The 18039-nt window shown below is 38.7% G+C and overlaps 1 protein-coding gene across 3 annotated transcripts in view; it reads left to right on the top strand.

The window, feature by feature from the left end:
* Positions 1–18039, top strand: part of ERI3 (ERI1 exoribonuclease family member 3) — a 218555-nt gene that overhangs the window by 8485 nt on the left and 192031 nt on the right. For 2 of the 3 annotated variants that reach the window (XM_026707006.2, XM_087929797.1), the window contains exon 2: positions 7680–7951. In XM_026707006.2, coding sequence (XP_026562791.1) covers positions 7703–7951 — 249 coding nt within the window. In that variant the 5' untranslated portion in view covers positions 7680–7702. Of the gene's footprint in view, positions 1–6505; positions 6594–7679; positions 7952–18039 lie in introns of those variants that run through there. The other variant, XM_087929795.1, reaches the window with a different exon arrangement.

Raw genomic sequence — 18039 nt, 5'->3', positions numbered from 1 at the left:
TTGCTCCTTCAGATAGTGGCAATCTCTGACTGTCTGGAGGGGACATCCATTCAAGGAACCAAGCAGAATCCTGCTCACCACAGATGCCAGTCTTCAGGGTTGGGGGGGCCATCTAGCAGCTAGATAGCCCAGGGGAGTTGGTCTCAGGTAGACAGGGCCTGCCCCATAAATGGGCTAGAGCTGAAGGCCATCTTCCTAGCCCTGAAGCATTTTTGGAAAAGTGGCAGGTTGCCACGTGTTGATCATGACAGACAATGTGGCTGCAAAGGCACATGTCAACAGATGGGGGGACCAGGTCCAGGGCCTTGATGAGGGAAGCAGAATGCCTGAGGCGGTGGGTGGAGAGACACCTTCTTTCCATCAGGGCAGACCACATTTTGGTGGTTGACAACACCCAAGCCAACTGGTTGAGTTGATTCAGAGTCGATCAGTCGGATTGGAGTCTCCATCCGACCTTGTTCCTAGATCTGTTCGGATCGCCTGCAGTAGACCTCTTTGCCACCCCTCAAAATGCTCAGGTAAGCAGATTCTTTACCAGATTTCCGACCCAGGGGCAGAGGGCACCAGTGCACTTTGGAGCAAATGGCCTCCAGGTCTCCTCTACGCCTATCCTATCAGCCCGGCAGTCATTTGGAAGATGTTGGAGGAAAAGACGGAGCTCATATTCCTGGCACCGGATTGGCCCAGGAGACCCTGGTTCGCTGATCTGGTGAATTGGTCTGTAGCCCAGCCATGGAGGGGCCCGGCCAACAGGATCTCCCTCCATCAAAGAGCCTTACTCCACCCAGACCCTCAGTGGTTCCACTTAGCTGTTTGGCCTTGAGCGGCAATCTCTGAGGGATTCTAATCTCCCTGACAGGTGATAGAGGCCATCCAGGCTACTTGCAGGCCTTCTACTACTCGAATCTACAATGCTACCTGCTGGGTCTTTTGCACTTGGTGTTCAAAGGCAGCCCATGATCCCACTGGCTTCTGTTGAAGATGTGTTGGTATTCCTTCAAGATGGGCCAGAGCGAGGGTTGGCTCCTAACACCCTCTGCCATCAGGTGGCGGCTCTGTCATCAGTATTGTCCTGGGACAATTATTCGTCTCTATCTCATCATCCCTCAGTTCAAAGGTTTTTTGAAAGGGGCTTCTCATCTTCGCCCCCCTGTATTTCACAAGTATCCCACCTGGTACCTCCGTAGAGTTTTGCAGGCCCTTATGGGACCCCCATTTGAACCTCTTAAATCTGTATCACTTCAATTCCTGACCATCAAAGTAGCCTTTCTAGTGGCCATTACTTCGGCCAGGAGAGTGTCAGAACTTGTGGCACTCTCGGTCAGACAGGATCTGTGCTTTTTCCATGAGAACAGAGTAATTCTAAGGCTAGATCCTACGTTCGTTCCCAAAGTGAATTCTTGGTTTCATTGGGCACAGGACATAGTGTTACCAGATTTCTGCCCCGAGCCACCCCATGAGTTGGAGCACAAGTGGCATATGTTGGATGTAAGATGAACTCTCTGCATCTACATCAAACGTACTGCGGGTTTTCGGAAGTCCGAGGCCATGTTTGTATCTTTTCATCCTAACCCTTTGGGGAATAAGGCTTCGGCATCTACCATTGGTAGTTAGATCAGAGCATGTATCTCCAAGGCCTACCAGACTTTGTCCCTGCCGGTGCCCAAGAGCCTAACAGCCCATTCCACTAGAAGTGCTGCGACTTCCGCCGCCTGGACTACCCAGGCAACCGTTGAGGAAATCTGCAGGGCAGCTAGGGTGTCTCTTTTGCCATTTATATGGTACTATCACCTGGATTCCTTTGCCACTGCTGATGCTGCTTTTGGACGAAGGGTACTTCAGAAGGTTGTATCACAGTCGGAGTGAATGGACCAGACAATGGCCCTCTCATGGACATGCAGGCTTTGGTATGTCCTGTTCCTGGACTCTCAGCGCAGCATAGATGAGAATAGGCATTGTTGTAATTACCTGAGAATGCCCTTTCTATCTACGCTGCAAGAGAGTCCAGCCTCACCCTTGTGTGTCTGGTCTTGATGGCGTGTGTGTGAATTAATTTCATTATCTTCCAGAGACACGTTACGTCTGTCAAGAATCTTCGCCTAAAAGCTGGGGAGCCAGCTAGGGGCTGCTTTTTATATAGTGGCAGACTCAGCTCTATGACATCAGAGGGAGGAGTTATATCCCATTCCTGGACTCTTTTGCAGCGTAGATAGAAAGGCATTCTCAGGTAATTACACCAACACCCAATTTATATGTACAGATTTCATTTGTTTTATTATAAAATTTAACTATAAAATTTAAATATTGGTATTATGTACAAAGATCCTATAAAGCTGAAATTCATTGGCTATTTGGTCACCATGCAAAAATGAGTTGCAAACCTGAGTATTATTAAGTATTACTGGGCTTTCAAAAATTCATAGCTGCTGGACAGATATTGTACTGCATATAAGTCCTGGACCAGTCTCACTATTAATGATGTCTTCTTCTCCAAGCCCTTATTCTGACCTTTTTCTCTCTCTCACAAATGCATATTTTTCCATTTCATTTTTTAAACAGATTCAAACTGTATGACAATCTTCCAGACATTCTTAGTATACTATAAGCAAGCAAGCTAATATCATGGCTTATTTGAAACAGAGTTTATCAGGGCTGAATCTTGTAATCTAATTTCTGTGTAATCCATTCCATAATAGATTATGGTTAGTTTATGAATAGTAATTGTCATGAACAAAAGGGGGGTTGTAACCTAGGAGTCCCCCTACTCGCCCGGCAAGGTCTACCCATACGTGGCCCAACCCCAGATTGCTCTGTGAGGAAAAGTTGTAAAACACGGCCTTGGAAACACACAGACTAAAAATAACTGTAAGTCTTAATAATTTCTTACTTAAACCTGGGTCTTAATTCTGTATCCTCACTGCTGGGCTTCCCCCAGGAGCTATCCACTCTCTCCCCACCCAGCAGCAAAGAGCAACCACCCAGCAGCAAAGCTTACAGGAAAGAGAGAGAAAGAGACTCTGCCAGTCCCATGATCCTTAATGGGAACACATCTGATTGGCTGGTAGTTGCTCTATCCTCCCCCCAGCTGGGATATCCTTTTCAGACAGACCCTAGAAAATGAACTTTAACAAAGACAAAATAGGTAAATGAAACACAGCTGTTTCATCACAAGTATATAAGACCAATTAGTGGGCTTTCAAAAATTCAGTTAATAGCTCATTTTCGAATTGCCCCCATTAAAAATCAAATTGCCCCCCTGTAGATCATGGCTGTTGGGAAACACTGGTCTCAGCTGTACTGTAATGTGGTTTTAGATTTAGCTGGGCATGTATAAATCCAGGGTCCAAACCAGAATAAGTATTATAAGTATATATACAGTGATCAAAGCAAACTAGAACTTTCTATCATATATGGATGTTCCTTTCATTCTTAAAATTAATCTGATTTTGAGAGTATAGGAGAAAGGAATAAGGTTCTTATATAGTATTACTTCAGAAGAAGTGTATTTCCACAAATTTTTAAATAAAAGGCTACAATTTCAAATTTGTTCAGAGCTCTTCATTCTCGGGGCCAGGAGGTGAGGTGGAAAAATCTACTGTTATTCTTCAGGGCTGTATCAGTATGATGAAATCTGTATACAAAAGTGGGAGATGGTGTGATGGCCTACAATGAAGTGGCAGTATCCCAGGAAGGAGGAAGCATATTCCAAGGAGGAGGGTGAAATGAGACAACACAGCCTGGAGCTGGATTGGAGATAGAGGAAGAGATTTAGGATAGCCATTTCCTAAAATCTCTTGGTATATCCCTTAGGGTGAGAGTAGTATAGCTTTAGTCTGGCAAGATTCTGTCTATATGGTATAAGTAAATAAAGAACTGAACTTTGGCTAGATTGTTCTATTTCATTCTTGAGCTGGGCTTGATAATTAGAACTTTTAACAAATTCAGGTATGACTCAGATGAGAACACAATCAAATATAAAAGTTATTTCTCTTACCATTTTCTAAGCTATTAAAATAAATACAATGCTCGCTACTTCACTTTTTTTTGTAGAAAGTACTTGGGAGAAAGGGGCCTGTGTCTTTTGGTCAAAGCTCCCTCTAATACTAGGAGAAAATTTGTGAACCTTTTAGAACTATAGTCATGCAGTATTATGACCTACAATAAATCTAAGATTTTTCATAATTATATGAAGAGATGAAGAGATTCTGGTTAAATGAACAATACCTAATATATAGTCAGAACTGAAGCTTCTTAGATGAGGTGAAACATTTTCAAGGAAAAACAAAAACAAAATCCAATTACATTTTTGAAAAGCACCTTTGGGACACATGACCTAAATGATTGAGAATCATCATAAGACATTTACAATCCACTCTTAGAAAAAGTAATAGTGGCGTGGTATTTTCACCATTTATATCCTATCTGTCTGATTATGGTTTGGCTAGACTTCCAAAGTCTTCAGAGATTATTTTGTAGCCCTTTCTAGTCTTAGAAATATCAAGAATAGTGGTGGATTGGATGGCACAAGATCTCTATTAAATGGTGGATCATTTGGGTGTAAACACATCAGTATGACTTAAATCCAAATTTATAATTTAGCAAAATACAATGAAGTAAAGAGTTGCAAACTTTGATTCTAATTAGATAGATGGCTTGATAATAGTATTTTCTATCTAAGGTGGCTAAATAAAAGATAGATGCAATTTTGGGTTGCATCAACTGAACTATATTTTATTCTGCAATGATCAGACCCTAATTCAGTTTTGGACCCCATAGTTGAAGATGATTCAGACAAACTAGAACAACTTCAGAGAAAAGCAACAAGGATGATCAAGGGAATAGAAACTAAATTCCATGAAAGAATTGGATGTACTTAGCCTTGGGAGAGGAAAATTGAGGATGATTATAATAAGCACTCCTCAAATAGCTTAAAGGGTATCACGTAGGAGAAGGTCAGGCCTTGTTCTCTATTACCTCAGAATACATGATGTAATGGATTTAAATTATAGAAAGGCTAGTTAAATTCTAGTGATGATTTCAATGAGAGCAATTTTACAGCAGAACCAATTATGCAAAAGGTATACATCTTTACTGGATGTATTCAAGTAGAAGCTGGACATCATATATCATAGAACCTTTAATTTGGTTTCTCGCAAAGGACAAGGGGTTGGACTTGATGGTCTGAAAGATTTGAACTGAATGACTCTCTGCGAGTATCATTATATGCAGAGCATTATATACCTGGCACCTGAAAGCATGTATTTAATATGTACACCAGGGGTGGGATCTGACCTGTGTAACTACCGGTTCGGTGATTTTACGTTTTGCTGCGCGCGCATGTATATTGTCGTCAGCTGCCTGGACAGCTGAGCAGTGCTGCACGCAGGTGCGCAGCAATTGAAAAAGCCTTTTTTTCCTCTTTCAACTGCAGCTGTGTCGCGCAAAGTAGCTGCAATTGAAAAAGCAGGAAATAAAAGTCAGATAAGATCCGGGCAGTCAAGTGGGCCAAAACAGCAGCAGACATAGAACCAATTCTATGTATGCTCTCTGTCTGCTGCTCTTCAGAGCTACCAGTTCTACAGAGGTGGACAGAACCACCCTTGATGTACGCTTGATTTAAACATATCTTTTACAATCACTACCAGTTCAGTCATACTGTCATTAATGCAACTTTTTCAAATCCTTATTCAAGTTTTGTATTATAATTTCCATAATCTAGCCAGTTGAAGAGGATATGATTTGTCCCCAAACTTGGGGGCGTGGGGGGCTCCAGTAATATCTAAAACTGAAAAATCATTGTCTTAAGCTCGCTTGTGCAATTTGATATGGATGAGCAGTGCTAGGCACATAAAGCCATAAAGTAAATGTTCTGGTTCTGAGTTCCTATTTTATAAATCATTGCTGTGGAGGCAGTACACGTGTGCTACTATTTACTAGACTGATTTGTATGATATAAGGATTGTATTAATCACATTTATATTGGAACTACTACTTTGAAATGTGGTTCAAAATGACATGAGCAGTGATCATGTTTTTTTTTTATTTTCAATCACGCTGTCTCTAAAGATTTCACTGTAGCATTCTTGATCCATTCTATGTTGTATCCTCCTGGGAAGTTTAGACTGGGAGAAAATGATTTCATATCAGAATTGGGTTTTAAATCTGCATTTCCGTGGTTTACTTACAGTGCTCCCTACATTATAACATATTGGTCCTAATAATTCTGAACTTTATCAACTATCGTATTAACATAGTATCTAGTATAGTTTACTGATAGTTACCAATCTCAGTGGCTGTCCTCCTGATACCCACTATATTCTTGTTGGGGTGGAGGTTAACACTGGCTTTAAAGGAGATTCTTTTCAGTATGCATTTGGGAGGGACATGTATAATATACAATCTGCCATCATTTTGTTTCCATTGTCTCTCCCCCTCCCTCTGCTGAGTGCCCTTCAGTTAGTGCTGATTAACTGTTGGCAAAATTTTGAAAGTGGTTCACTATTGTCTCCTTCCTAGGTTGAGGGAGTGATGCAAGGTTACCCAACTGGCCTCATGCCTAAGGAAGGACTAGAACTTTTCTAGCTTCTAGCCAGGTATCTTAACCAGCACACTAAACTGGCTAACGTGTCTCTTTTAGTAATTTGATTATTGCACAGATAATCATCAATGTTTGAGTATATTGGAGCATCCCTGTTATGCTTGCAAATGATGATAGTCATTAAGCAATATGGCCTCCCTTAATGACTCCTACCCCCTGATCTCCCTGATGTTAAAACAACTGTGTTGTTAAAACAACTGTGCAGGTGATTAAGCAGATCATGTGGTGCCTCAGGTTGAGGGAGGCCCTGGGAGGCTCAGCACAGACTTGGACCCTGAGACACCTCATACTCTGTTTCCCACTGTTCCCATAGCCCTTGAGTCTACTCCCCCCTGTCCCTGCAGACTCCCGCCCCCCATCGTCTCCACAAGGCTTAGACCTCCTCCCCACGGAACACATATCACTTACTTACCTTTTGAAGATCTCCAGACCTCTACACTGCTGAACTGAGTACATTAATTAAGTAGAATGGATGTCACATGGTTGTGTGGTGCAATTCTGAAAATAGCTGCCAATCTCCACAAAGTACTGTTTGGAAAATAGTGATCACTTCCTGAGTCATGTCACATGATGAAATAATCCATTGTGCTTCCCTAATCCAAGCTCTGGAGATCTTCAAAAGATATGTGAGGAGGAGGGTATGGAGTCTCGTGGGCTGGGAAGCACGCTCAAGGCCTTCAGGGATCTGGTGGGGAAGGATGGTGGGGAGAGATATGCAGTGGGGGTTGGCAGTATCTCTGTGATTGGTTGTACATGTGAGGGCCATTATAGCAGCTGTAATTTTGGGACCAACTCAAAAGTAGATTTTAGGGAGTCTGCTATAACTTTGAAGAACTGCTAAGTTGTTAGATAAACTGTTAAAGGAGAACTACATGTAGCTGTATTTTTGTTACTTTATTGGCTGTCTTGATTCCTATTGATGCAAAATACGGTAGAAGTGCTTTAAATAAGGGATGTGATTAATAGAAACTGATTTCCAGCTTCTGTTCAAATAAATAAATGGAAGTTGTATTTCTTCAATGGCATTAAAATGAAGAAGTCTGTATGTGTAGAGTGATTCCAGTTTCTTTTTCTTTTGAAGGTCCAGATGCTGCTAGGTGTTCAATGATCACACTTCTCGGTTCAACAGCAGCAAGGCTTCACCTCAGATTGTTCCCAAGATTGAGGACTCCTCTGCTCTCCTTTCTGCTATTTAGTGTTTTCCAGAGGTACAGCTCCACTAAAACCGGGAAACTGGCTTCTCACGGCTTTGCTTCCATGGCAGCAATGTCATCCTTTCCCCCACAGAGGTATCATTACTTCCTAGTGTTGGATTTTGAGGCCACGTGTGACAAGCCCCAGATCCACCCTCAGGTAATTATTTGGCTTCAACTTGTTTATTTTTTCGTATGACCATGCATCCTTATTTTCTGGATTCTGCAGAACAGCTAGAATAATAACATCCCTAAATATTCCCTTGTTTTCATTAGTTGCACTTAGAGGTTAAATTACAAGCCTAAAATTTTTGTATTGCTTTAAAAATAAGTTCCAGATGTTTACACTTGCAGGATAAACTAAGATTGGCAAGTGTATAGGGGGGTGGGATGGGAAGGAATATTTCTTATTGTATGTGGAGGTAAAATAAGGACCTAAAGAAATATAACTTTTCCTATTGATTACTATAAAAGTGAGAGACAAAAGTCCAACTTCGTACCATCCATGTTCTTGTTTTTAATCTGTAATTGTTGATAATCTAAATTTTAGTACTTTTAATGTTTTTATATTTATGTTTTTATACTATTCTAAGCCATCCAGAATCAGTCAGAACAGTGAAATGGGCCATATAAATTTAATATATAAAATAACTAAAAAATAAAAGTGAATAATGCACATACATCTTCCAGTTTTTCCACAGAAAAGCAAATGAATATTATTTTTAAAAAAATCAAAGAGAGCATTTTGGTATTTATGCATTGGACCTGCTTAATTTCAGTATTATTTATAATCTTTATGAAAACTTCTAGTATCACCTCTTCAAGATTTTGAATTGGAAAACATTGTTAAATAGAATTAGTCTTTCTCCTCCATGCTGCTGCGAGAGTCCAGGTCAGGGTTAGATGACTCCTCGTAAGTCATCGAGCTGAGTCTGCCAAGCTGATAAAGCCAGCCCTTGTTGTTAGGCACCCAGCTTTCAACTCAGCTCCTTGTTGAAGAGCAGGCGTGTCTCTGGAAGCTCTAGCTAGCGATCAGCAGCGAAAGGCAAAAGAAGACCTCAAGAGTCATCGTAGAGGCCCTTAGGGATCTGGTAGAGCCTGGAACATTGCGGAGAGCAGGGAGCTGTTCTCCTTTTGCGCTGGGGCTCCAGCGCCGCTGCTTATGGCTCCTGACAACTATGAGTACTGGCGTAAGAGCCTCGGCTCGTGCCGAGGTTCATATGCCACTCCGGAGCCATCGTGCAGCTATTTTAAGGTCTCTTCCAACTGCGCTCAAAATATATTTGGAAAGAAAAAAACTGGCAATTAGTAATTCGGGCCTTACAAGCAGAATTCAGGCCTCACAGCGTTCCTGCTTGCCTGGCCTAGAAGTTAGAGAGGCACTACAGAAAGGCTGCCTTCAGTGTCAGTCCTGGAATAAAATGGAGGACGCACAGGCCCAGTCTATCCTACCAGACTACGAGGAGGCCCATGTCTCCAATGCTTCCCTGAGGTCATCCTCAAAGCCACACCCACCAAGCCACACTCACAGAATCGGTAGTAAAAAATTTTTGAATCCTACCACTGTATATGAGATCAAGGCCAGATCGTGAATATAAAAATGAAGATCGAACACAGTATTTATGATATCTGAAATATTTAGTTTAGCATGATGCAGATGAGCAATAGCCATGCTGGTGGAGAATTCTGGGAACAATCTGAGGCCTATCTATGTTGGAGAAAGTTTAAGTAGATTGAGGTTGAATGTAAACACAGCACAATGTCCTGCTAGACTATTTAACTGAAAAATAAAGTCACTAGCACCAACTCTTAAAATCTTGCTGAAAAAGTAAAATTGATATAGGATTTCAAGTAAATTTAATCCAATAATCCCCTACCTCCCAAATTAAATATGTTACCTAACAGAGATGGTGTGATTAGGCTTGCAATGGTGATAAGAATACTGTCTTTCAAATTTACTCTGGGTGAACTTGTAAAATATATTTACTGATTACAGGTAATCTTTAACTTACAACAGTTTAGAGACCATTCAAAGTTCTAATGGCACTGGAAAAAGTGACTTATGACCATTTTTCACACTTATAACTGTTGTAGAATCCCCATGGTCACATGTTCAAATTTCAGATGCTTGGCAATTGACTCATATTTATGATGGTTGTAGTGCCCCCAAGGTCATGTGATCACCTTGCATGACCTTTTGACAAAGTCAATGTGAAAACTAATTTCACTTAACAACCTTCTTAATAACTTAACTCCATTGATTCACTTAACAACTGTGGCAAGAAAGGACTTAAAATGGGGCAAAACTCACTTAACAAATGTCTCAATTAGTAATAGAAATTTTGGGCTCAATTGTGGTCATAAGTCGAGGACTACCTGTGCATCTATTGTAGCTTGTTCCAAAAATCAAATTTCTCCTTTCTCCCTCATGAACAGTGGTGTATTTGGATTTTATTTTTCTTTCTTCTTTTTGTCAGAGAATGGGTTTTTTTGGTTTGATAATTATTGTTGAGGTTTGCCCTTGCAGAACTTGCTTATTGATACATGTTAGACTAGAGGAATGATACAGAATTATCTTAGTGTTTGGGTGGAATGAAGGTAAAATATTTTCTGCTGCTTCCAGTCAGTGTGGAGTGCTTGTGTATTGCTGACATTTTCTATTTTTCTTTGCACTTTTTATTTATTTGTTTATGTGCTTGATTGCTTGTTTATTTGTACGTGTAGCAGGTAGTCACAGTTATTCCTGGCTCCCATATTAGTGCATTTTGCTAGTACTTATGTTACTAAACATTTTTCTAAATGTGTTGTTTGTATTTATTTTTAGATTCTCATGTAATATATTTAACATATGAGCTCAAAAACCAGACATTCTTTGCTTCTTTCTCTTAGTTAATTGTTTAAGTTCTGGGGCAGTTTTGATTCGTATATCATAGTAAGAGTCTTTCAGAACAGGATCTCTTCTTGATAGATACATCTCTTAATTTTCTTAAAAGCCTTACTTACATTGATGCATTTGATCCTTTTTTCAGGAAAACTAGATTCCCTCTTCCCCTCAAAATATTAAGTTATGCTCAAAAGTGCAGATGGAAATTGTCTAGTTACACAGTTTAATTTATTTAAAAAATTCTGTTTCATCAAAAGTGCTGTGAGCTTGTAAAAAACCTTTCACACCATGACTAATTTCCTTACAGATTCACTTAATAGCTTGAAATCTGAAATAATAGAAAATGTTAAGAGCAACAAGCAGAAAAAAATGCATTTTTCCATAGAGATTTTTTTTTTCCTATGGCAGTGCTAGTTGAATTAATATTCAGTAGTATTAAGACTAATTGTTACATAAAGCAAACTTGGGACAGTTTAATAATAAAAGAATAAAACAGAAAAAGGTGCTAGTGGATATGCAGTGCTTCGAGAATTTTAGAGCCATATACTCAGAAGGCACCCAGTAGCCCTAACTCTATTCTGAATTAGGTGATTACAGGGTCATTGAAAGGGAGAGTCCTATTATGCTCAGAAGGTACATAGATTTATCTATGTATTACTACTTGCAGCAATTATCTTGATTCAAAAGCACTTCTTTTCTAATGGTAGCTTTGTGTAGTTAGTCTGGTCTTATACATTTATACATTGGAAGCCAGATGTTTAGACTGGATTTGGCATTTTTATCCATCTATCTTCCCAAGGTTCTGAGATAGGTAAAAGTTGATGTTTGATGATGTTAAAGGTATCATCTTAGGTTGTAAGCTGTTGCAAGTAAAGTTGCCTTTTGCAGTTGACTGATGATGATTTTGTCATTGTCAGTGGGTGTTCAAGTGGTCCTCCAGTTGTTCTCAGGTTGTATCCGAAGCACTTATTACTATTGGTACTTCCTTTGTTTTCTTTTGCCATTGTATTTCTATTTGCAGATCTGTATTTTGTTGTCTTCCCTAGTTCTTGCTCTTCTATTCTACTGTCTTCAGGTATTGTCATCTCCTCTATCCAAGCTTGTTTTGACTTTCTTGCCTATAGTTGTTAAGTCTGGGGTGTTATGTGGTAGGTGCCTGTCTACTTGAATTCTAAAATCTCAGAGCACTTTAGCTTCTTCATTTTCTATTACTTTTTCTATTTTGTGGTCCTACTAGTTTTTTGCTTGCAAGCAAATCGTATTTTCTTGGCAGATCCTCCAATTACAAAGACCACTTTGAAAGCACTATAATATTATATCTCAGATAAACCAGATAGGAAACACAACATGAGGAGCTAATTCTGCTTTATTGTAAGGCTACATTAACAGAATCTTGCAAGTCTGACTTGCTACCACCTACTTTAACTGCCTGAACAATTGAGGGCATCTTTCCGAATTTTTTTCCTCAGTTAATCCCATTGGTACTCCTGCCTGTCTTGTCTGAATATTTCCTAGGCAATATCTTGTCCCCCAAGGTCATTCACACATTCCATTCCTTTATTATTGTTCATACATGTCTCTTGAAATTCTTGCTGGTAGGCCTCTTGCCTGTGGCTATAGAATTGATTCCAGATACTTCATTTTGCCCTGCACATGCACACATATACGTTTGTTTGCATGTTTTTAGTCTAATGAAAAATATCTATATAATGGCATTTCAGTCAGCCAATGTGCTACCAAAACTTTATATAAATTTGCTTATGTACATACTTACCCATAAAGTTATATTTTTTGATGTAAAAGAAGAAAAAGAATGAGTAATAGTATGCCATGCTAACGAAAGAAGAAGTAACATAGCTAGAATGGTTTCTATCTTTTTTGTATTTCTCCGTACAATATTATTTATCCTTGCAAACATTTTTTGCTTCAATGATATCTAGACACAGTGTCATATATTGCCTTTTTTCTTTTAAACATTTCTATTCTATTCTATTCTATTCTATTTATTTTCAGGATCACCAACCGCAACCGTGACTTCCTTGGTCTTGGTCTTCTTGATGCATTTATTCTTCCTTTATGTAGTTGTTTTGTGATTCAATTCTCATTCATTTTCTCCGTCAGTGTAATTCTTTCATACTTGTCACTCACTTAAATTCAGTCCACATTAGTTCAAGCTGCCACATGAAGTGGTAGCTTCTCTTTCATTAGGCGTCTTCAAGCAGAGGCTGGTTGATTATCTCTCAGAGATGGTCTAGTGGTTCTTGTGCTAAGAGAGGGTTGGATTAGATGATTTCTAAAGTCCCTGTGATTCCTTTCTAGTTTTATCACATATCCTATCCCCACCACATTAATGTTGTTTTTATGATTGCCAGGACACATTCAATGCCATAGATATTGACTTCTGCTACCTATCATGGCTTTAATTAATTGAGTCCTTCATGAATTAAAATGGATATACGTACTTCTTGTCTTTAGATAACTAGGACAAATATATGTTTGTACTTCAATAGTATTCTGAATACATTTTCAATACACCCGAATAATGTGCTGGCTTTAGTATTTCAAGACAGATATTTGTTGGTATTGTTGACCCTATTTCACCATGCTAATACAGCAGTGATTTTTTTTTTGCTTTTTTCTACAACCAAATTGTATGGTCAATTTTGCAGAATATTTGAACCTGGATTTGAGAATGGGTGGATGGCTGCTAAAACATGTTGTCCATTACTGATGGAGACCAGTGAAGGACCACTGAATTCAGCCTGTTCTCATTAAAATAATAATTAAAACTCACTATGCCAGTACTGTTTACAAGCTGTCCCTTCTTTTAATTGCCTTAGAAATAAGATTGGGGGTGGAATAGAACTGAAGCATTCCACAATTTCTGATTCTTCTATTTCCTCCCCCCTACCAACTTGGAGGCATCAACTCTCATCTGTCAAAGTGTAAATCAGCAATTAAAACACAAACAGCGAAATGCCAAAGATGACCTGGAGCACAAAGCGACTGACAAACAAGTCCGGACAAATCGGCGGATAATTTATAAGCATTGCCCTAAAATCTAATTATTTGGCAATTCGAATTTGCAGCCAGCCAGGGCTGTGCAATAAATTTAACTCGCCATAAATTATTTAGGAGCAGCCTGTGGTGTAAATCAAAAACACAAGTGTTTGTTTAAGAAACAAGCTCCTTGTGCATAAAATGACTCTTTTTTTTGTATTTCACAAAGAAGAGACAAAAACTGTTAGATGAGATACCTTACATTCTTCTATTGAAGGTGTTGTTTTTAAAGCAGATAACATTGTCCCTTTTCTTTTTGAGAACATACTACTTAAAATAGAATTCTGCTTTATAGTGCATTGGGAACATTTCTCTTCAATTTCCTGATATTTTTTATTCTATAGTTATCTAACTCTGTATGTGCTTGTGTGTGTGGAAGGTGGGTACACATGCACCCACATGCCTTTATTTTGGTGGTAAGGGGGAGAATATAAAGTGTTCCTATGTGAATATCGGTCTAATTTTTTTCTGTTTCCAAATGGAGATTTCTCCCAAAGTGACTCACATATTGAAGTTGTAGTTTTTCCTTTCAGTGAGGAACTCTTAACCTCAATTTTGTTCCCTTCATTCATGTTTTCATCTTTCCTCATTACTGGGAAATCACATCAGGAACCCACCGAGCTACCCTCTCTCCCTCCCTCCCTGGACTGAAGTAAAATAGATGAAGTTTTAAATGCTAATATATTGGGGGCTCATGAATGTACAAATTTCCTTGTAAAACAAGGGGAATACACACACACACACACACATACATACATACATAAAGTGGGAATGCAATACATAGTAAATGCAAAAATCTGTGATGACGAGTTGGGATTGTGTGCAGCATTTTTCAGTACCAATTGGTTTGTACAAATTTAATAATACAAATGGCAGGAAAAAGACATTGCAGCACCATCCATTCATTCATTTGTTAATTCATTCCTTTATTCAATTTCTGTGGCCACCCATCTCAACAAAGTGACTCTGGGTGACTTACAATTCTAAAACTATAAAACAGTTAAAACAAATAAAAATAATAAAACAACAGAAACATCCACAAATCATACAACAACCAAAATAGTTAACTAACAGTAAATCCAAGAAACACAATCCTTTAAACAAAGGCAACTTGACTTTTTTTTTTTCTTGGAGATGTTTCGCTTCTCATCCAAGAAGCATCTTGCTAAGTTTTTAAAGCCTTACAAAAATACATCAGGAGGGCGTGTTAATCTCTGAGGGAAGAATATTCCACAAGGCAGGGGCTGCAGCAGAGACGGCCCATCTTCTAGTTTCTGCCGTTTGACACTCTTTAACTGATGAGATCTGCAGCATGCCCAATCTGTTGAATCAAATTGGATGGGGTAGAGTCTCCCAAGCTATGAAGGGCTTTAAAGGTGACAACCTTTATACTTTGAATTTCCCTTCAGAAACACACAGATAGTCAATGCAGCTCATGTGGAAGTGGTGTTACATATGCCATATATTCGACACCATTTGTCACCCGCTCAACTGCATTCTGTACTAGTTAGTTTCCAAATGCTGTTCAAGGCCAGCAGAGACCATTTTAATTGTTTTCTTTTTTAAGTTAGTTATAACAGTGCACACTCGTGACAGGCACCACTAAATCTGTTTCTAGAAACTTAGATAAGCTTCTTTATTTTCTATCAACTTCTGTTCATTTTGTAGTGTATTTACTTTACTTTGTCTAAAGGAAACAAAAAGTACCTATCAGTGTAACAGCGTAATAGTATGGAGGGAAATTCTGTGCAAAATATGTGTCTACTTCTTAAAAAAGCTATCCACTGCCATAGCCGAACCTCTAAGCATAATCTTTGAAAAATCTTTCAGGACCAGTTCTTGGCCAAACCTATGGTCACTAGCCACGGTCATCCCCATCTTCAAGAAGGGAGACCACAGCCTAGTTGAAAATTACAGACCAATCTCTTTATGCTGCATCACCTGTAAAGTCATGGAATCAGTTATTAACCAATCCATTATCCTCCACTTAGAGACAAACAACTTACTTTCTAACAAACAATTTGGTTTCAGAAAAAAAACTATCCTGTAATCTGGAACTCTTACACTGCAAAAACATATGGACTACACAACTTGATCAAGACAAAGCAATTGATGCAATTTACATAGACTTCTGTAAAGCCTTTGATTCAGTGGTACACAACATACTACTCCTAAAACTAAAATCTTATGGTATCTCTGGACACCGGCATAACTGGATAGAAGTGTTCCTGTCAAACAGGCAACAAATGGTCAAAATTGGGAACATCCTATCAAATTCTGTACCTGTCAGCAGTGGTGTCCCCCAAGGCAGCGTTCTAGGACCAACTCTCTTCATACTCTACATAAATGACCTCTGTGATCATATTAAGAGCAACTGTGTTCTTTTTGCTGATGATGTAAAGCTATTCAACACCACAGACAATACTGCTACCCTTCAAAAAGACCTTGACTATGTGTCAAAATGGTCAAACAAACGGCAACGTCAAATCTCAACAAATAAATGCTCTGTCTTACATATTGGCAAAAAAAATCAGGAAATAAAATACAGGCTGAATAGTCAAGACCTTGTTGATGATCCAAACTCTGTCAAGGACCTTGGAATACTCACCTCAAATGATCTAAGTGCTAGAGCCCACTGTAACTACATAGCCAAAAAGGCATTAAGAGTTGTTAACCTAATCCTGCATAGCTTTTTCTTCGGTAATATCACACTACTAACTAGAGCATACAAAACATTTGCTAGACCAATACTTGAATACAGCTCATCAGTCTGGAACCCGCATTACGTATCTGATATTAATACAGTTGAGAAAGTCCAGAAATATTTCACAAGAAGAGTTCTCCACTCCTCTACTCGTAGCAGAATACCTTATGCCACCAGACTTGAAATTTTAGACCTAGACAACCTAGAACAACGCCGCCTTCGATCCGATCTAAGTACATAAAATATAAAAAACATATAGTACATAAAGTTATATATTGCAATGTCCTACCTGCCAATGAATACTTCAGCTTCCACCACAACAATACAAGAGCACACAATAGATACAAACTCAAGGTAAACCACACCAAGCTTGATTGCAGGAAATACAACTTCAGCAACAGAGTGGTCAATGTCTGGAATACTCTACCTGACTCTGTGGTTTCTTCCCCAAACCCCAAAAACTTTAACCTTAGACTGTCTACTATTGACCCCACCCCTTTCTTAAGAGGTCTGTAGGGGGCATGCATAAGCGCACCAACGTGCCTACCATCCCTGTCCTATTGTTTCTTTTTTTCCTTATTCATATCCATTTCATGTATTCATAACCATGTTTATACTTATGCCTGTTATCTAATAATCACCCGACTAAATAAATAAATAAATGAATGAATGAATGAATGAATGAATGAATGAATGTATTGAATTTATTTTTTAGGATATATAGTTGAAAAGTACATGGAGTTTCTTAAGTCAAGAATTTCAGAAGGATCCAAGAATCCAAGAAAATATATTATTCACATGTGATAAGTGTGGGCAGAAAAACATATTAATATTTTTCTGATGGATTATCTGATAAAAGCATGAAATGAACTACTGTATAGCTGAAGGGCACATTTTAAAAAATGGTTAAAAAAGAGAAATTTGGGTTGATAGAAAAATAAATGTATTTTTGGCTTCTTTGGGAAAAATTTAATGGTTTCACTGGTCCCTTTCACCTTTTCACGTCTATGATTTTAATTTTTAAATTGTCTCAAATTCTTTTTTTTTTTTGCTGTATTTGCATCAGATGTTTTTAACTAGAATTTTTCACAACACCCTTTTCATGAGTATTTTCACTCATCAGAATGTCTATATGTGGACATTCAGACTCTCTCCCTTATTAGAAAGCCCTCTCTTCCATCCATTTCTTGAATTTGACTGACAATATAAATCCATTGTAGTACTTTAAAATGGGTAGATTGTCAGTTTACATCCGTGTGCTCCAAAATTCAGCTTGTTTGGCTATGTATGTAAGTGCTTAGCATTTTATAATAGCTTCTAATGAAATTGTAGGTCTGTAATAACATTTGGAATATCTAAAGCAAACCTTATGCTTGTAAAAAAGTGGGAACACATTGGCTATAAGCCATAAATTCTGGGTAATGGAACGCTTTTTTCCTCTTTATGTTTGATAGATATTTTTGTTTCTGCAGGAATGTCAGCTCCTAATTTCATGATGTATCATGGGTTTTAGAAAATTGAATTTAATAAAGGCATAAGATGAATGGCAGCTTTAAAGGTCCCAACACTTGTCTTTATTAGCTGGATGGACGGCGGGCTG

This window comes from Pseudonaja textilis, chromosome 3 (assembly GCF_049901715.1).
Source record: "Pseudonaja textilis isolate UNSWEBS1 chromosome 3, rPseTex1.2, whole genome shotgun sequence".
Lineage (NCBI taxonomy): Eukaryota > Metazoa > Chordata > Lepidosauria > Squamata > Elapidae > Pseudonaja > Pseudonaja textilis.
The sequence above is the reverse complement of the archived record's forward strand: the minus strand, read 5'-3'. Positions and strand labels throughout refer to the sequence as shown.